The following is a 21056-nucleotide window of genomic DNA, read 5'->3' on the forward strand; positions in this document are numbered from 1 at the left end:
CTTGTTTGAAGACACCAGAGGATTTATGGGCAAACCACTCAAAGATTGTTCATTCGAAGCCTCACAGGAAAGATTCACCACCATGGAAAGCTATCGAAAAAGTATTGGAAAGCGGTGAACCGATTAGTCTGAAGCATTTCAAACCAGTGAAACCTTTGGGTTTCCGGTGATACAGGAAGGTCTCAAAGTCTGACCTAGTGAAACATTTTACAAAAACGTTTTTTTTTTTGTCATCAAACTTAAACTGTCCCATTTGTTTTTTATCAGTGTGCATCTAGTGGAACTCGTTGGAACGGACCAGTTGTTTGCGATGAAAGCAATGGACAAGGCTGTTATGCTAAACCGTAATAAAGTAACTAAAATAACTAGTGAATTCACAAACCTATATTTTTTGTATCTGCTGTATAAGTAGCAACTGATAAACAAATTTTGGCAGGTTCATAGAGCTAGAGCTGAGAGGGAGATCCTAGATTTGCTTGACCATCCTTTTCTTCCTGCACTCTACGCTTCATTTCAGGTCTGAAATCTGTGTGGACGTGTGTATATATATATATATATATATATATATATGTCTCTTAGTCTTACGTTACTGATGGATCATGTTTTACTTTGCAGACAAAAACACATATATGTCTTATAACAGATTACTACCCAGGAGGAGAACTCTTATGCTCCTTGATCGACAACCTAGGAAGGTCCTTAAAGAAGATGCCGTAAGGTACAAGTGTTCCTAGCTCAAAAAGTCTCAAGATTTTGTTTACTTAAATCGTAAATTAACAAAAAACCTGAACGAATTTTAGATTCTATGCTGCTCAAGTTGTCGTTGCACTCGAGTATCTTCATTGTCAAGGTAAGCCGTTCGACCTCCTCTTCAATTAAAAATAAATGGATGTAAAGGAGTGATTCTGACATGATACTAAGTGGATCTTTGTAATTTTTCTTAAACTCAGGAATAATTTACCGAGACTTGAAACCGGAAAACGTTTTAATCCAAGGCAATGGCGATATCTCTTTATCGATTTCGACCTGTCTTGCTTGACATCTTGCAAACCTCAGGTTTAATATTTCTCAACCTTCTTCCCTTAAGATTCTTTCCAAAGACTTATTCTAGGGGAATTTGCTCATGTATACTAATTAAGGGTGTCTAATGAATCTTGCAGCTGTTGATTCCGAGTATAGACGAGAAAAAGAAGAAAAAGCAACAAAAGAGTCAACAAACTCCAATCTTCATGGCTGAACCAATGCGTGCATCAAACTCATTTGTTGGCACTGAAGAGTACATTGCTCCGGTTAGAGTAATACATATACCATCTTAACTATATACTGATTAAGATATTTGCTCTGTCTTAACCGGTAAGTGATGTCTCATATGGATAGGAAATTATATCCGGGGCAGGACATACAAGTGCAGTGGACTGGTGGGCTCTTGGTATTCTTATGTATGAAATGTTATACGGATACACTCCTTTTAGAGGCAAAACAAGACAGAAGACTTTCACCAATGTTCTTCAAAAAGATCTAAAGTTCCCAGCTAGCATTCCTGTAAAAGATCAATCATTATATTTATATCAAGTAGTCGCATATAAATCATAGATTATAATTAATGGTTTTGTTATATGGTATGCAGGCAAGTCTTCAAGTGAAACAGCTGATCTTTAGGTTATTACAACGAGATCCGAAGAAAAGATTAGGCTGTTTTGAAGGAGCAACGAAGTCAAGAATCATTCTTACTTTAAAGGAATTAATTGGCTCTGATTCGATGCACGGTAAGCAACTTCATACGTTCTGTTTTTACTTGGTGTATAAGAAACAGTTTTTACTGCAAAATAAGGAAAAACCATCCTTTTATGAGCTATGTTTTGATCTGCAGAACCCTCCGGAGCTTGAGACTCGATATTTACTAGTGAAGCAGAAAACAAAGATGAAGTTCTGAATCCTGAGCTTAGAGATCTTCAAACAAATGTTTTCTGAGATCGATTTGAATTATATGTTTATTGTTTTTTTTTGTTTCCCGCTTTCATGAACCATTTGAAACTTTGTTTGTTTGTTTTTTTTTTTTTCTTTTCAGTTTACCATTATCTTTTTTAATATATTTATAGTCCCAAGTGTTTCTTGTAATTTAATTTGTGTGATCTTTTAAGAAGAATTTTTGTATGTCAATAAAATTAATCAAGTTTTGCATTTTGCTTGTTTGTTAATGTATATTGTGATAAGTTTTTCTAACATTAAAAAGGATCCAACGTTTCTCATAATCTAGTCATTTCTTTAAAGACATCGAAAAAGAGTTTAGAAAGCTACAAAAACAAATAGTAAAAAGCTATGGAAAAAGCTACAATTGTAGCATTGTTTAATAAAAAAAATTACTGAAATATGAATATTTATAATGTATTATGAATTAAAACTATAAATTGTGTATATGGATGATAAACAAATTAATTGGTAAAAATTAAAAATGGTAAAGGTGATTAAGTTAATCAATAACTCAAATTCTTTGTCATCTCTCTGCATTTGCTCTGCTTTTGCTCTGCTTTTGCTGATCTATATATTGATGCAAGTTCTTTTAATAGATAAATATGAACTGTAGAAGAGTATTTGTGTATGTTTAACTATAAAAGAAAGTGTTATCCTCATTTCTCAATAGAACTCAAATATTTGTATTTGTTGACCATATTTTGATTTTTCTTTGACTTTCTCCACATTTGTAAGTGTGAGAAGAAACTTATGAAGAATATTAACTTTACTTATGACTAGTATTAGCCGTGGTATATTGTGGGGAAAAACTTTAATTTATTGTTTCTATATAATGTTTTAGTATTCAAATTCTGAATTACTTTTGTACTATGTACTATAAGTAACATAATTGAATGTTATGCATATTTTTGTTCTATTGTTGTAACTTTTTTAATTAATATATATATATATATATATATATTAACCTTATGCAATTACTTATCATAAAATATATATGCTCATCAATGTTATGTTATAATCATATTTCCAACCTCTAGTATTTTCAGTATATGGATATTTACTCTTTAGTTTGCTTTTAATATGTGTCGCAGTATGTTAGTTAATCAAATGTATTGATTCAATTTATTATACATATCTCTTTATATTGAAGATAATTTACTTAAGTTATTTAACATTTAATAAAATTATTAACCTGTAAATAGGATTGAACTTATTACTTTTTAATTAATAATTGGTTTCATAATAATATGGTTAATTTATGTATGATAATACAAAATTTTGATTATATATCCTGATTTATTATTAGAATTCATTCAAAACAATTTCTATTCATTAAAATATCTTTGATATAAATGAACTACTATATACAAGAAATCCCTAGCCAAACTTCTTGTGAAAAAATGTTACTAAAATTAAAAAAGTAGCCAAAGGTTTTTGTTGATGTATTTGTTGCGTTATTGGTGCAACGCAGAATTATATAATGCATGTTGTTGACAAAAAAAATTAATTACTACATATATGATATACATTTAAATTCAATGATTTACTAAGAAAATCTTAAATGTTTAAAGTAAAATTTTATGTAACAATTTTTTCTTCCTTACTATTAGGTCTCATAAATTTACTAATTTTTAAAAACAAACAAAAAATTATCTATTAATATCTATTATATATATTTTGATGTATTAAAAATATATCATATTTTACAAAAACTGTTAATCTGTCAAACATGTTTAATACATCCTTCATTGCTTTGTTTTTTGAAAAATATGACGTTTTTTACATTCATCCACATAAGTAAGTCATGAATATCAATACATCATTTATGTTAATCACACTTGTGATATCTTACTTATATCGTCAAATTACTTTGACTACATATTTTTAATATGAAATCATTTTAAGAAGAAGTACACAAATATATAGTGTTTATGCATCAATATTTATAATGCGATTGAAAATACAAATATGAGAAAATTTTTTTTTTGTAGTTCTGATAATTTAATCATGTTGCAACTTACATTGGTTCATAATATCTAGATATTTGAATTGGTTTAAGAACAACTTTTGCACTTTACATTGTAGGATTCTCAATGTCATAATAGTTGTATCTTATTATCTAAAACTTAGTTTTCAAAATTAGTAATTTATATAATCGCAACATATGTCAAATGTATTGATAATATTTTTATATTGTGAAACTAAATTTTATTTAAAAACTAGAGGAATTAAAAAATTTTAAAAATAAAAGGTATTCATACACCACCCGTCTTATTTTAACCCGAGTACAAATACCTCAATCGCACATGTGGTAAGTTTGTTGGCTTTCCTTGACCTATTTTTCAATATAATTTTTGTCAATTACTCGGTTGCTATGTAGCACCGGCAAAAACCATGTGGATGCAAGGGCTAAATTCTTTTGATAAAGCACTTGATGTATGAAATAATTTGTTTTATAATTGGTCTGTTATTTGTACTGAAATTTTTAAATTAATTGGAGGGACTTGAAGGACTTGAAGAAGAAAACTAAAATTTTAAGTGCATGATGAGTTAGTTGCATTGCATATACCTTTGTCATTCAATCCCGTCTCTATGTATGTGTTGAGGTGCAAATGCTACGGGTTATTTAATTTTTGGACTTTTTCTTTTGATATTAGGGTCTAAATTTTGTTTAGTTTAGGGTCCAAAAAATAATTGAGTCGGGCCTGTTGTAATTATTAGGTTCAACACCCGCAAACCATTTTTTTTGGAATTTTTGTTAGGGTATCGATCGACACCGTCTGCGGACGGTTGGATTGGTTCGATTTTAATCGTCCAGCTTGCGTGATTGGTTTAGGGAAAGCCCTAAGCTCGAGTTTAAAAGGGGTAAATCAACTTATTTCGTCCCTTTAGCCGTTTTGACAGAGAAACAGAGAGAAGGAGGAGAAAAACATTTTTGAAAGGGATTTGTGAGATTCTTGGTTGTTCTTGGGAGACGCTTGGAGGGTGTTAAAACTTGTTAGGAGGGTTGGATTTGTTGTTCTTGGTCAGAATCTTCCTGCAAAGAGGTGAGTGCATGACCATGGCATGATCTAAGCCTGAAATTTCCTTTGTCTTGCTTGTTTGTTGTTTTTTGTGGTGTTCTGTTGCTTGTAATGGTTGCTATAGGGTCTCTACGGATTCATATGGCTTTTGTTTGAGTATTGGACGGATTGGAGGTGATAGAAAGCGAGATTCGACTCTCGGTTTCGAGCGGATCGCGGTTGTAGAGTCAGTGTCGATCGACACCAGGAGGGTGTCGGTCGACAACAAGGTTCAACATCGATCAACACTATGGGGTAGTGTCGGTCGAATGCCAGTGTCGGTCGACACTCAGCTGGTGTAGGTCGACACTCGGCTGGTGTCGGTCGACACTCGGCTGGTGTAGGTCGACACTCGGCTGGTGTCGGTCGACACCTCCCTTCCAGTGAAGACGATACTTGTTCCCTGGTTTGTATGTGTTGTTTTTTTGAATGTGTTTCGCATTGGTATCTCAGTTGCTTGTGTGTATAGCCCAATAGATGGGAGGATTGCCTTATTGAGTGTTTATAAAATACTCATGCATCTCAATTTGTGTTTGTGGTGTAGGTAAAGGCAAAGTGTGATCGTGGAATCAAGGCAATCAAGAGGAGGATGTTCTAGTGACTCGATTGGTTGTTCTCTTGTTTTGCTAGGTTGCTAGAGTTGGAACAGTAGAACATTGCTAGGTTGTTGGTTCATTTTCTCATGATGTTTGGTTATTAGATGATGCTATGATCTAATATTGGTTATTTATTTATTGGATATGTATTGGATATTGGTATTTTTTGTTTAAATTCTGCGGTTTGGTTTGATTGTGGTTAGGTGGTTAGTGGTTATGTGATCACTAGTTTTAGATTATTAGTATTACTACTAGATGAATACCTGCGCTATGCGCGGGCTTATGACTTATCGTTTTAAATAATTTTGCTATCGTTTTTTTAATATATATGTAAAGATTATTTTTGTTTTCTTAAATTGTAGAAATTTTGAAAAATATAATTTGATGTTCATTTTTTTAATACTTCACATAAGTTTTCTTATTAGATAAATGCATGAACAATTTTGTTTTGAGAGATTTAATCAGTCTACAATTCTTGTCTAAAACGTCAAAACAATATATCAAATAAAAGATTGATAATGATGCATATATTGTAACAAATAGGTTTTTTGGTTAACTAAATTTTACATTCATGTTAGCTCCTCAATTTTTTGAATATAACTCTGGAATTTGTTTTTTTTATAAGAAGTTTATATAATTTTCTTTTTGACAACTTCTAAATATTAGAATATAAATACCAACATTCATAAATTTATTCAACTATCTTCCTCTTTGTCTCTGTATTTTTCTAAACTAACATTCTACAATTTTATTAAACTATCTTCCATTTGATAGTGAACATAACCCCATTCTTCTTCATATATAAAAATTTAATTTTTTAGGGACAAACTTTCATGAATTTCTCTACAATATTAACCAATATCATCATCGCTACTGCAACTCCTCAAACTATTGAAAAAATTGTAACGCGTTAACCATATGTTCATATGTTCATGGTTTACGCCAAGAGTAAGAAGTGGCTCTTTGATTCACTCATGATACCCTATAAAGAAATATGTTCATGGTTTTGCCTTTTGGTGATGCATCTATTTTCTTGAGACATATTCTAAATCTCTCTAAATTCTTTAGTTAAATATTGAAACTGTTTGTGATATAAAAAAAAGAATAGAAAATATGAAAGATGTTTCATATTCCTTTTAGTTTAGGTTTGTTTGCTTTTAAGGAGGACAAATGGCACTCTCTCCACTGCTGACGTGTCACTCATATGGAGAGAGTTGACCATCTTTCATAATATAGATTATTTATTACTGTTCTTTATTAATTATTATTTAAAAAAAAACTGGTCGGATTGTTTTATTAGATATTTTTTAATCATATATATAAAAGTAAGGTTTCAATCTCTTCTTATTGGTCCACTTGGCAATGCATTTTTAACAAAAAAATATTTATATTAAAACACAAATTTAAAAATAATTAATTTTCACATTTAACTCACATAATATAAAACTGAAATCATATGAATTCCCCTTATAAATTATGCATTAACTTTATTTCTCCACTAAGTTGTATTAATCAATTGTAATTAAAACAAAACAATAAATTAGAATTGTAACTCTCATTTTTCTAAATGTAATTTTTCATCATTTCTCTTCCTATAAATACTCATTATTATTCTCTTAGTCTATCTCTCTTTCATTCTCTCATCTTCTTCCACTACTCTCAAATCTCTTTTTGTTTTGTTTTGTTCTTTTTTGTATTTTTTTTGTTATTGTTGTTGTATGGGTCATAAAAAATCAAATCAAATATCATTGTAAAAGCTTAGTTTTAGAGTTTGTATGATATGTATATCTTATATATATATATATATATATATATCTTTTAATTTTTTAATCTTCTAAAAGGTTTATCTCCATTTTCTATTTATATTAACATCTTATAAGTCATTATTTTCATATTTTCTTACAATATTCACCACGCAATAATATCATGAAATTGAAATGATCCATATCTAATTATCTATTATGTCTCTGGTTATCTCACATATTCATGTATCATTTTTAATAATTTATAAAGATCAATATAATATTTAAAGATCAACATATTTATCCATTTGTAAAGTCTATTTTGTTTTGTAAAGTCTATCAACTCTATTTATAAAGACTATTTTGTTTTGTGATCCAATTGATAAATCTGCAAAGATCAATATAATTTATATATATTTTTATGATTTGAGGTTTTTGAAAACAAAAAGAACATAATTAAACAATTGGTTTTTGTGTGTTTAATCAAAATAAAAAATGTTCCAAAAAATAAATATTCAACTGGAACTTAAATATAAAAATAAAATATAATTTTAAAAATACCATTTAACTAAATTCTCTAAAAATGAAACCATTAGTATGAAATCTAGCACTATAAATTAAATTGATGAGTGAAAAACAAAAAAAAAACCAAAAAAATATAAGTTATCCTTGGGGTTTTAAAAATTATTGAGATTGAAGAATTCATATAATTTTTTATAAGAAAACTAATTTAGTTTGTCACTTCAAAAGTAATATTTTTTATTTTGAAATATTATGTGTAAGTGTTGAGTTTATATCAACAAACAACCAAATCATGTGAATTTTCAATTAGCCCTTTGGTATTCTTTTTATTTTAGGTTATAAACAATTAAAATATTTATTTATAATTAAAGGCATGTAACTCCATTTAACTCAAATGTAACTCTTATCCAATAATTGTACATTAATTCATTCCTCCTACTAACTTATTTATCTTTCAAGAGAAAATGTTTTTGGTGAAATTTTGATATTGTTTAATTATTTTGGTTTGCTAAACTAATATTCATATTTTGGTTGGCTAAATTAATATATTTCTCATGTAAAATCATTGTTTATAATATATTTCTCATTTCAAAGTTTAAAGCAGTATATCATACATATAAAAGTAAGGTTTTGGTCTCTCCTTATTGGTTGATTTTCATTTAATGTTTTCTAATTTTTTTATTTTTTTATTTGCTTTCTAATTGCTTTAAACAATATTTAAGACCCAATAAACACAATACATTTAACTCGCACATTAAAATAAAATTATAACTGAAAATAAAATAAATTATGCAGTAATCATATTCTACCACTCAATTTTATTCAAACACAATAAATTACTATTGTAACTCCATAATTCAAAATGTAACTTCCATCATTTCTTATCATATAAATAAGCATTCTCTCAATCTCTCATTCTCTCATATTGGCATTCTTTTACTATCTCATTTTCACATTCTCTCATTCTCTTCTACAATACCTCAAATCATTTTTCGTTTTCATTTTTTTTTATTTTTGATTTCTTATTTTTTTGTATGGGTTGTAAAAAACAAATGAAATATCATTGTAAATTATTAATGCTAAATTTTAATTTTAGAGACTACATATATTTTACATTGTTCTTATTTTAAAAGATTAATCTCCATTATCTAATTTGGATTATTATTTTATAAGTAATCATTCTCTCCTCCTCTCCCACCAATATCAAATGTTGTTATATCTCATATGTGTTGTAAGAGTTTGATTCTATATTTTAATTTAGAAAGTATTATATATATATATATATATATATTACATTGTTCTATTTTTTTAAAGATCCATCTCCATTATCTAATTTGGATTACCATCTTATAGTAATCATTATCTCCTCCTCTCCCACCAATATCAAATGTTGTTATATCTCATATGTGTTGTAACTTGTAAGAGTTTGATTCTATATTTTAATTTAGAAAGTATTATATATATTTAACATTGTTTTCAAATTTTATATATTTCTATAAAAATAAAATATTTCTTTTATATTTCTTGCATTTCTAATCTATTCATATTTATTTTTCAAATTTGCATAGTTAAATTTAAATTCACATATGTTGATTTTAACAAAAAAAATCAACTTTATTTGAGAATTAAATGTTCCTATTCATTTTTAAACGATCAATGTGTAACATAATATATATAAGCATTTTGTCTTGCAATCACAAGTTCCATTTCCATTGATTAACTCCATATGTTGTCCTATTTGTAGGAACAACAACATAGTTATTTAATATATTTAAAAGAGCAGATGATTAATCGAAATAAACATTTCTCCAAATTTTATAATTCAATCAGTGTGAGTGTACTTATTACTTTGAAAAACCTTTACACTGAAGTTCATAAAATCATATAAGAAAACTAAAATATTGTATTACTTTAAATTTGGAAGGAAACACTTGGTATTCCTTTTTAAAAAAGTCAAGACACATATAAAAAAATATTAATATTCAACTCACTTTAAAGGCATAAAAGGTCATTTAACTAAAAAAATAACTTCTATCCAATAATTCCATACATTGCTCCCACAAATAATATATATATATATGTTCAAAATTATATTTAAATATTACAGAATTTTTTAGTTAGCTAAACTTATAGTCACATATATACAATATATATACATAATAATTTATATTACTCATTAACACCATAATTCGACCTATTATTTGCTTAACTCTAATTAAAATTGGTTTCAAAGCCAACTAAAGAAAAACAGAAACGATCTTATTGATATTAGACCAAAACATGGGCATACAAACATAATCACTTACACGAAAGATAATTATTTTTAAAAAATAACTTATTATTGCAACATCAACGTATGAAGGGTTTACATAAGCAGTTAATTAGAAAATTTAAAATACAATAAATGTATTGGGAACAATATCAGTCAATGATAAGATTAGATTCTCAAAGAAAGAAACAACATCCTCATAATTCATAAAAATAAACGCCACAATTGTAGACATCTAAACGAAATTGTATAAACATACAGTATATAAATACAAGTGCCAACTACACCACAACCCACGCAACGTGTGGGGAAGCACCTAGTTCAGAAATTAATGACAAACTTTTCTTCTTATAATGTTCAGTTTTTGTTTCTGTGTGCTAGGGACTTTTCCATGCCCATCTTGCTGTGGAGAGTGAAACAAAGATGAAAAATGGGAAAATACACAACTTCTTAGCTTTTGGTGTTTGACTTTGGTCAACCTTAAGATTTCATTACTATATCTTAAAGACGAACGTTCCTAATTTTTTTATAGAAAAATAGAAATGTTTTTGGATTTATTGATTGTCTAATCTAGTAAGATAAACTTCTTAAGTATATTCTCCAATCTTATCTTATTTAACAAAATATAATGATCATGGCTTTGTTTGTACATATATAGTAAGTTAGTAACTATTGATCATCTTAATTAAGTTTCTAGTCAAGTTCTATACTTTTCATTTTGACTCCATGGCTGGTTCTATTTTGTGATCCAAAACAGCCATGTTGACTCAATATCATTGGTTTGACATTGATGCTCATGGCAATCTTGCTTCAAAATAAAAGGATGTTGAAGATGTTGCTCATGACTATATAATTCTCAGTTGTAAACTTGCAATCTTGCTTGAAAATAAAACCTGGAACGTTGAGCCATATACGTGGTGGTATGAAAAACAAGATATTTATGACTTGGTCAAAAATTCCTTAACGTACCATATACTTGGTGTAATGCCCCGACCGTCCTCAATTGACTCCATGTCTACTCTCAGTTCATGGGTCCACCTTTTTTAATGGGTTTCACATTTTTTCACTAGGCTCATGAGCTTATCCATATCCCACGGTCGATTTGTTATATTTGGAAGGCTTTAAAACCTTGTTTACTGTCCCTACATATCACCACATGATATTTTCTTGTGTTTTCTTCTCACCTCGCACAGTTCCAACAATCACTTCTTGGAAGGTCACCCATCTTGAGACTACTCTAACTCAAGCACTCTTAACTATGGAGTTCTCCCAAGACCCTTGACAGAAAAGTTCTCTCAGGACCCTACAAATCACCACATGATATTTCCTTGTGTTTTGTCCTCACTCGCACAGTTCCAACAATCAGTTAACTATGGAATTCTCTCAGGACCATTGACCGAAAAGATAAATGCACTTTGGTGACTTAGATGGCCAAATCAATTCTTTTAAACTTCTTTGCATGTCCCTGAAACCGGGATGTCGCAATTCACCCCACTAACAGATCGCATTGTCCTTGTTGCGCACCAAGACTGTCATCCCTGATGGTGTGAGTCCACCCGAATCCACACTCGTTTAGGTTCGGCTCTGATACCATTTGTAACGCCTCGACAAACACCTCTCAATGAGCCCCATGTCCACTCCTGGTCCATGGCTCCACCTTTCTTAATAGGCCTCACGTCCTCTCAGTAGGCCTGTGAGCCCACCCATATCTAGTGTTCGGTTTGCTACGTTTGAAAGGCTTTAAAAACTTGTTTGTCGTCCCTACAAATCATCACATGATCTTTTCATTTGTTTTGTCCTCGCTCGCATAGTTTCGACAATCACTTTCCAGAAGGTCACCCATCCTCAGTCTACTCCAAATCAAGCACGCTTAACTCTGGAGTTCTTTCAGAACCATTGACCTAAAAAATAAATACACTTTATTAACATAAATGAACAAATTAATTATTTTAAATCTTTTTGCTTATCCATGAAACAGGGTGTCACAGTTGGTTCGATTGGTAAATCGTGCTCGTCAAACTCATTGAAAGCGGCATGGATATGTACATCTATACATCCATAAATTGATGATCAAATTCAGAAAATTTGCATTTACTATAAGATAAGAATAGGCCAACCTCATAAAATATATACTAATAAGATCTAACTTTTGTTACTATGTGGTACCTATTTGATAGTTTAAAATTTGAAATCCAGTGCGTTGTGAGCATAAATATAGTTTAAATAGAAGTTTACTCATAAATATAGTTTAAATAGAAGTTTACTCATTTTTAAAAATATCTCTTTTTATATGTCACTTTTCAAAATACCCTTTCATGATATCTATTTTCAAAAATACCCCTTTTGAATATATAAAATAAATAAATTTTAAACCCTAAACCTCAAATACTAAACCCTAACCCTTTAAAATTATACCCTAAATATAAAATAGAGAACCCAAATCTAAAAAAAAAAATTTCTACAACTTAATTTAACATAATGTAATTACGTAAAAGAGAACAAAAATGAAAATATTCAAAAAAAGATATTTTTGAAAAAGGTATCTCAAAAAGAATATTTATAACAAATTTAATTACCATTTAAACTAATATACGTTTCAGTTTTCAAAAACAAAAATAGTTTTAAAATAAATATGTTGAGGGTATTACATCAACTATTCTCATTTTAAAAATGTCACCGAAATAAAATTCTATCTTGATATTTATCTTTCGTAACATGACTAATCAACTAACTATAAAATACATACCTAACTACAAATTGTCCTAAAGTCTAAGTGAGATCACTCAACTCAAAATTTCTTGTTTCAATAATAACCAATATATTACAAACAATTTTATGAAAAGAAACAAAAAAAGAAAGTTAGAAATTCTCTTTGTGAAAAGTAAATCGGGTGGGCGACTCTAGACTGAACTCTTGACAAAGTGAATTTAGCGGTCGAACAAGCGTGGGACTTCCACAATAGAACACACCTGAAAATCAACCATATAAACCAAGATCATCTCAAATAAGAAAACGTTATAAAATAAAAACTCAAATTGAAAAATAAAAAGGAGTCCCAAAAAAGAAATATAAACCTATTCCCTTATAATTTTTCTTTACCGACTAAACTAAAATTTATATATCTTTATAGTACTTCTAGCTAGGTTAAAAACCCAAAATAATAAGGCCAGAAATTACATGATTATAGTTTCTTTGAACATATTTCCTTATGAAATTTCTTAAATAATGCAAGAAAAAGTGTTTATTATGCAACTAGTTTAATAAAACAGGCCAAAGGTAAACACATGAAGACTCTCTAATTTCATACATGGAATGAGAATTAAACTTGAATATTAAATAAAAGACACTCAAAAACATTTTGCTAGCAATGTTAAAGAATGTTTTAAAATAACTAAAAGAACCAAATTACCTATGCGAGAAGTTTCATGCTTGCTTGACAATTCAGAAAAAACCTTCCTCCAATTAGGTCTTGCAAAATGGGTTCGTATCTGAATCAGGTAGGAATATAGGAAATTTCTATTATTTTAAATAGCGATGAGAAATAGAACTAAGGTAAATGAAATATCAAAGTGGATATAATAAAGAAAAAAAAAGTTTAAACATACTCGGCTCTCGGAGACGATATCAACACCGTTTTTGGCACGTTGAAGTTTCTGGACCATAGCGATTAGAGCAGATCTTGCATCTCCTGCTTCGTACATACTTGTTAAGTAGTTATGCATCTCTATCACGTTCTGCCAAATACATTACACACACAAAAATATAAAATAAAGATATAGATAAAAAATATTTAAATTGCGTGACATCATTAAGCTTTCCCAAGGTATTGTAAAATCAATTGAAGACTAACATTATACAGTATATATTTTTGTATATTAATAGACTATCACAAAACTAATATGAAAATATACAACATGTATAATTTAAAACTCAATTCATACTTTTTGAAACTGGATATTAGAACTTACGGTTTTGTCATACACTGCAATATCATCCATAACTCCCTTGAACCATTCGAAAAAAGCTTGCTCTCTTGTCACCCAATAAAAATATGCTCTTTGTGGAAACTTCTTACCTCCACTTACACTACCTCCTCCTACACTACCTCCTCCTACGCTTGCACCTCCTATGCTTGCACCTCCTATGCTTGCACCTCCTACGCTTTCACCTCCTACACTTCCTTCATGCTTTTGCCCCTGCAGTTTCCAAAATTTACACCCCTTTATACTTTGCTTCATATAGTCTTGTCGTCTCTTCAAGACTCACTTTGGTTGAAGATTACTTACAGGTTTGGGAATTCCAGGTTTGAGATTGTTCAACATGTCTTTTAGGATACTTATAAATGGGGTTGCCCCGATCCCTAGCCCGATTAACAAAAGAATATCGTACTTCTGATAGTTTTGTGCCGGAGCCCCATAAGGTCCCTTGATAAAAATTCTTGGAAATCTGGTTGTGGATAGATATGGATCGAAGGATATCAGATTTCGATCATATATCTTACGTAAGAATATCCTCGATTTATCAAGGAGTTAAAATTCACTTACAAGACTTGTGATTCTTTAATGAGAGGATTTGCACCTCTCGCTCTTGTTTCCATTCGAATAAGATTATTTGGACTAGGTTTTGATGATTGATGAGGCTCGCATGTCTACAAGAAACAAGAAGTAACTATAAATATCAAATTTGGACTTTGATTTTGGTTATGACATGTATTGAAAGTGATAGAAGCATATTAAAAAAAAAAAACAAACAAATTAAGAAAATTACTTCTGCAAATCTGTTCCTAAGTTCAGAGGTCCAATCTCCTAATGCTCTTATGTGAACGCTCAAGTATTCATCTCCGGGTGCAGAAGTGACGGAGAATGGATGCCTAAATCACATAAACAAAATGACAATTAAATATTTTCAATGATAAAAATATAATATTTATTTTGGTAAGTTATATAACTATTGTCTATTACCATTCGAATTTGGAGATATCAGGGCACTTGACAAACATGTACATACCACTTTTGTACTTGAACCCTTGAGGTTTTGTCATATAGAGTGCAAGAACATTGCCTGAATATACAATTGCCTAGGCAAAAACAATTTACGAGGAAAGAAAAAACAATGAAATTGTTATTACATATTACACTTCATAATCATCAGAATTAATTCATAATTAACATTATAAGAAGGCATATATATATATATACCAATCTTAAATAATTACCTTGATAATGTGGACGCGATGGTTGTGTTCTTGAACTCGCGAGAAAAGCCTCTCGCCCGCGTACAAAACCATTGGCACGGCTACGTACATCCATGTCTGTATTTTTCCATACAACATAAGTATTTGTAAAAAAATTAAGACTATAAAGTTTAGTTAATATGTTACGTTACGTCTCTCTATACCTCTTAGCATATATTCATTGTAGTATATAAACTTACCGTCTTTTGGTACCAAGGCTTCTCGATGATAAGAATGTAACCATGGATGATAAGAAGAGCATAAGCAATAACCAGCAAATGGTGAGCATACCAAAACGAATTAAATCCAGCTAGACGGTTAAATGGTTTACGCAGTTTCACTATGTTCCTTCTGAAGTAATGCATAGCAAGCGTAAATGAGATACCCATAATGACGATCATTAGAACTCCTGTGACCGAAACCGAGGTCAGCATTAGACCAAAATAGGTAGGTTGCTTGACCCCCAAGAGATTTCCCGCGTAGTTCGAATACAAATCATGAGGGCAAGTGCTTAGCCTCGGGTAATTACAAAGCAAATGTAGTGCCGTGTGGAGCAAGGAAATAACCGCTATCGCCAACGCTACCAGCTTGTGGAAGTTGATGTTATCGTCGAATGGGATCAGGTGACTCAAGAAAGTTGATCTGAGGAACGTTAGGGTTCTTCTTAGAACAGGGACCAAGATCAAAGCCATGTTTAGTTTCAGTATTTCGGCCGTTCCTTTGGCGGCGCAAACGCAGCGGCCTGTGATGTTGTAAAGAGGGCTTGTAGTGAACTCATTGTATTTCCACACGAAGAGAAAGATGTTAACTGCGAACCACAATGTGACGACCCATATCTTCTTCCAGTTCTCGTACATTAGCTCTGCGGTTACTGAAACGTATTTACTAGTCGATGTTCTGTAACGTTTTGGGATCATGGCTCGCGTTAGCTGTTGCGAATTCCTCACTATCTTTTTTGAGTCAGCGTTTGATACCATTCCTGTTAATAGCACCTCGAGTTGCCACATCTGGTCGATGTGAACTAAATAAATGTCAGAGTGGACAAAGGCATGCAACACAAAAAGTTTTAACAAAAAAACAAAAATATGCAGCATAAAGATAGTTATGGAAATGAAATCAAGATGAAACCTCAATGTAACCGTTTTGGTCCGGGTCAAGTTCTTCCATGATCAAAGAAGCATAAGACGCTGCATTCTTCTTAAGATTCCCGAGCTTGTTCGCGGATGCACTCAAGACTATAACCTCTTTAACCTCATCTTCTGTTAACTTCCCGTCTCCGTCCTTGTCACACCTACACCGCAACTGTTAACATTTTTTCTTTTACAAATTAAAACCAAACATAATAAAAAAGAGGTTACATGTCGAAGAAGATCTGGAGGCGACAGTCGAGATCTTTCTTGATCATGTCTTCCCAAAAATGCTTGAGTTGTTCCTTGTCAACCCCATTTTCTGTGTTTATTTGTCTTCTCCTACCCAATGCTTCGTATACTTTTGCCGCAAACTCCAATGAATCTCCCATTCCTAATACACATTACATAATTCTATTATATAAACATCATTTTATTTTAATTTTGAAGAACTAACTTTTCAAATTGACAACAAATAAAAAAAATATAACCTTATTTTTAAAGATTACGTTTAACTACGTAAGAAGAAAAGATTAATCATAGTATTACTTTAAAGATTACATTTACGTAAGATAAAAAAAAGGATTAATCATAGTTTTACCAATGCAAACGCCGAACTTTTCCTTGGGAAGCCGCCCGTCAACGGCGAATTGATTAAACCGGTTCTCGATCGATCTCCATGAATCTCGTTCCCGTCCAGTGACCGTCCTATCAAGGAACCGGAGACTTTGTAGTCCCCTAGCCGCGCTAGATGTAGTCCTCTCAACTCTTTGTGGCCCTGGTCTTTTTTCTTGGGCCACAGGTAGCGGAGGCCCCAAGTTTCCACTCTTTCTCGTGCTCGGGGATCCGAGGTTCCCGCTCTTTCTCCATTTCGACACGCTCATAGATCTGATCATTGATCCCACCCCGAGATTCTTAGACATATTCCTCAAGATCCCACCACCATTACCACTACCGGTACTACTCTCGGGATTATTGTTATTGGTTATGTTTTCCGGTTGTTTCACCGAACCCGCACCACTTGGATCTATCTCGACGCTCTCTAACATCCATTTCGTGGAGTCCTCGGTCCCAGCCTTTCTGTTGTTTTTCATGATGCCTTATAACTTTGTATCGTTTCCTTTTCGTCTATGATTTAAGTTTCAACGCACATGATGATACACTCCACTTCTGCAATTTTTCTTTTCGTGTTGTTCTGCCATCTATTAAACGCTTGACCCTTAGAAATCTTTGTTTTTGGTTGATAAGGAATCATGAGAGATTCTGATTTTCTCTCTTAATTCGTGTGAGTTTTTGATATTTTTCTTCTGCGAAGTTTTCGGTATCGATAATTCTACGAGAAGAGACTAAGAATAGCCTCCTTATTGTGTGTGTCATTTGTAACATTGTGGATAGTCTATTTACTTGGGAAGAGGGACACATGAAGAGTTACTAAAAATAGGAAGTTCTTAAGGTAAACTTTGAGGTAAATTTACACACACAAAAAAACCCCGTTAAAGAATGGAAGATGAAACAAATTAATGAATGGCCATCATTAACTAAAGTAGTAAAAATACAATAAACAAATTTGTGTGATTAATGAATCAGCCATGAAATAAAGGGCGCTTGCCCACAGCCACAATTTATAGATTTGATTTTTAGGCTACATTTAAAAATATCTTGTTGGTTCAGTAGGTTTAAGTTATCTCATATATGGATTTTGCTTACAGTTTGACCTATGTTAGCATAGTTCATTTCACTATATAGATTTAAACCCTTGACTTTGTCTTGTAGTTCACTTTTTCTCTTCTAGTAATGTTTTTTTTGACAACTTCTGGTTATATATGTTTTAAAAACAAATAATTATTCAACTAAATTTGGTAGACAACGTTTATTTTTTTGTCCAAACCCCAAAGAACCTAGGCACGGCAGTGAGACCACCTCTAATTGTGGTCTCTCACACCATCTTTTACCATTAAACTAGGTGATTATCCGCGCTACAGATTTTCTTTTCTTTTATTTTTGTTATTTTTATCATTTTAAATGTCATGTTTTGATGATTTGATCATTATAATTTCTTCTTTCTTATTATCCACTAATGCAATTGAAATTAATTTATGAACAACTACTTTTTCTAATGAAGTATTTTTCTAGCTAGCAACCTTTTCAATAATATCACTCACACAAAAGGCACATTATAAGATTCCTCTATAACCTTGTTTTGCTAGAAAAAAAAAGAAGCTTTGTTAGATCTTACAGAGACAAAAGCTTTTAATAAAACAAAACTCTTAAACAAAGCAATTTGCCACACAATTAGCTTACTGAACGATGTTGATTTTATTTGAATTTTTTTAATGTCTGCAACAATCTTGTGTGACCCTTCCCCTTTATCACAACATCTCTATATAAAATGAAAAAGTTCAACTTTAGTTAATGATGATTTTACAATTAAATATGGACAATGATGAATGAATCATTAACCTCTCGAACGGAAGACGAAAAGAGGCTATATGTTTCAAAGTTAACATTAATTATGAACATGTGGCAGATGTTGGAATGATGATGTGGCAACTCATATGCAGAGAGTTTGGACATTTTTTTGTCACTCAAAAAAGGATAATTTGGTCATTTTGTACATAAAAATTGGTAATTTTGAAAATGGTCACCATGGAAGAATACTTTTTAAAAGGGACATGGAACAAATGTATTTTTGAGAATGTCCCAATACAATTAGTATATGTATTTTCACATATTGTATATGATCGTGAAACAAACACAATTTATATTTGTATTTATAATTTTTAATTTCCTTTAACACAAACACAATTTTTACATATATTTTTATTTTTTTGCCTTTAAAATATATTATAGCAAACATATTTGTACTGGCACATATTGTATCTAAGTAAAACAAACACAATTTGTTCAATTATTACAAAATTAGTTAATTCATAAGCTGTCTACTGTTCTCAATTTTTTATAATTTGAAAAACAAACACATTTTCAAAAATATTTCTAAACTACCAATTTTTTATTTAATTTGAAATAAATAATTAATATATATATGCATGATAATATATGAATATTAGCTAGGCTATTCAAAAAAGAAAATAGAAATTAAAATAACCATTCTAAAAGTACTACAACTAAACAAGAAATATGACAAAAATGGAAAAGATATATATTGATCTCACAAATACTCTAAATTAGGTAATAACTCGCACTATATGTGGGATAAATCGACTCAAATAAAATTATTACAAGTAAAATTATTATTTGGAATTTAAGGTGTCATAATAATAATTATACACATAATTTTCTATTATTTTATTCAAATTTATTTTGTGTAAAATTTTGTTTCACCCGTGAAATATGGAATATAATGTTAATTATTGTGATAATGGTGATAATGTTATTTATTTTTAAGATTATTGTAATAACTAATTTTTAATATATATACCCTTTGTTTCATAAAGAGTGTCATTTTAGAATTTTATTTTTGTTTCACAATGAGTGTAGCCCGCGAACCAAAACTCTGCGTTTTGGGGGTGGGTGTCGATCGACACTCATGTGGTATCGGTCGACACCACTTATTCTGGTTCGATCAGATCGATTTAATTATCGATTTGAACCGGTTTGGTTTAGGGAAACCATTGAACCGAACTATTTAGGTGTTTTGTCGCAGAAGAGGGTTTTGGCAAGTTGTGTTTGTCGCCGTTCTCTTGTTTTTTAGAGAGAAAGAGGAGAAAACAGTTTTTAAGAATTCTTGTGAGAGTTTGTGAGATTGGAAGGCATTTTTGGAGAGATCTTGCTGTGAGAGTGAAGATCCAAGGCTAGGAATATGGTGGGAAGGTTTCTATGGTGGTAGCTTCGTCCTTTGGGCTTAGATCTCTTTGTTGGCTAAGGTGAGTGCATAACCATGGCTTATCTAAGCTAATATCTCTGTTTCTGTGATATTGTGTGTTGTTTGGTTGTTTGTATTTGGTTGTTTGTGAGTTTTTCGTAGCTCCTGAGGCTTGGATTCGTTCCTGGGATTGTGTGGGACGAAGAGGAGAAGTTTGGAGGCGAGATTTGGAGGTTCTGTTCGAAGGAAATCACTGCTCGACAGTGGTGACGGTCGACACCAATGTGATGTCGGTCGACACTAACGCGAGGACGGCTCGGGGTGTCGAGCAGGTGTCGGTCGACACCCAAGTGGTGTTGGTCGACACCAGATGTCCAGTGTATGTCGACACCATTCTGACAGTAACCGGATTGTGTCGGGTCACTTGTTCATGTTCCTGGTTTGTTTTATTGTTGTTGTTTGTGGCATGAGAGATCTTATTATTTGTGTGTATAGCCCAGTAGATAGGAGGATTGCTTCACTGAGTATTTATCAAATACTCATGCATCTCAATTTGTGTTTGTGGTGCAGGTAAAGGAAAAGTGTGATCATGGAATCAAGGCAATGAAGAGGAAGATGTTCTAGGGACTCGATTGGATGTTGTCTGGCATTGCTAGGTTGCTAGAGTTGAGTCATTAGAAACATTGCTAGGATTGCCGGTTTGGTGTTTCT

General features: G+C 31.3%; 1 protein-coding gene and 1 pseudogene across 2 annotated transcripts in view; one reads left to right on the top strand and one right to left on the bottom strand.

Moving 5' to 3' along the window:
• The window catches only part of LOC147942727 (phototropin-1-like), a 13574-nt pseudogene extending 11393 nt beyond the window's left edge, over nt 1-2181 (top strand). The window contains exons 3-12 of the transcript XR_015560436.1: nt 12-179; nt 268-352; nt 437-517; nt 616-718; nt 801-850; nt 951-1056; nt 1161-1289; nt 1378-1542; nt 1628-1766; nt 1871-2181. The product of XR_015560436.1 is annotated as a phototropin-1-like (transcript). The remainder of the gene's footprint in view (nt 1-11; nt 180-267; nt 353-436; nt 518-615; nt 719-800; nt 851-950; nt 1057-1160; nt 1290-1377; nt 1543-1627; nt 1767-1870) is intronic.
• A 10586-nt stretch (nt 2182-12767) lies between these two features.
• Nucleotides 12768-17894, bottom strand: LOC147942728 (putative respiratory burst oxidase homolog protein J). The gene is made up of 13 exons (XM_087455549.1): nt 17124-17894; nt 16754-16916; nt 16524-16686; nt 15596-16402; nt 15378-15473; nt 15124-15239; nt 14930-15032; nt 14707-14810; nt 14449-14608; nt 14131-14358; nt 13768-13896; nt 13572-13650; nt 12768-13131 (listed from the first exon to the last, which is right to left on the bottom strand). Exons 1-13 carry the CDS (start codon nt 17614-17616, stop codon nt 13022-13024), a joined length of 2751 nt encoding a protein of 916 aa, XP_087311675.1. The 5' UTR covers nt 17617-17894; the 3' UTR covers nt 12768-13021.
• Nucleotides 17895-21056: the final 3162 nt, after the last annotated feature.

This window comes from Camelina sativa, chromosome 6 (genome assembly GCF_030686135.1).
Source record: "Camelina sativa cultivar CO46 ecotype springtype chromosome 6, ASM3068613v1".
Taxonomy (NCBI): Eukaryota; Viridiplantae; Streptophyta; class Magnoliopsida; order Brassicales; family Brassicaceae; genus Camelina; species Camelina sativa.

Bases quoted from the DNA above. Each gene is read 5' to 3' on its own strand.
- LOC147942728 (XM_087455549.1), bottom strand. From the start codon at position 17,616: ATGAAAAACAACAGAAAGGCTGGGACCGAGGACTCCACGAAATGGATG. The intron at 16,403-16,523 runs GTTTCATCTTGA...CACATCGACCAG, and splicing joins ACCAAAACGGTTACATTGAG to ATGTGGCAACTCGAGGTGCT. The intron at 14,811-14,929 runs GTAATTTTCTTA...TGTTTCTTGTAG, and splicing joins TTAGGAACAGATTTGCAGAA to ACATGCGAGCCTCATCAATC.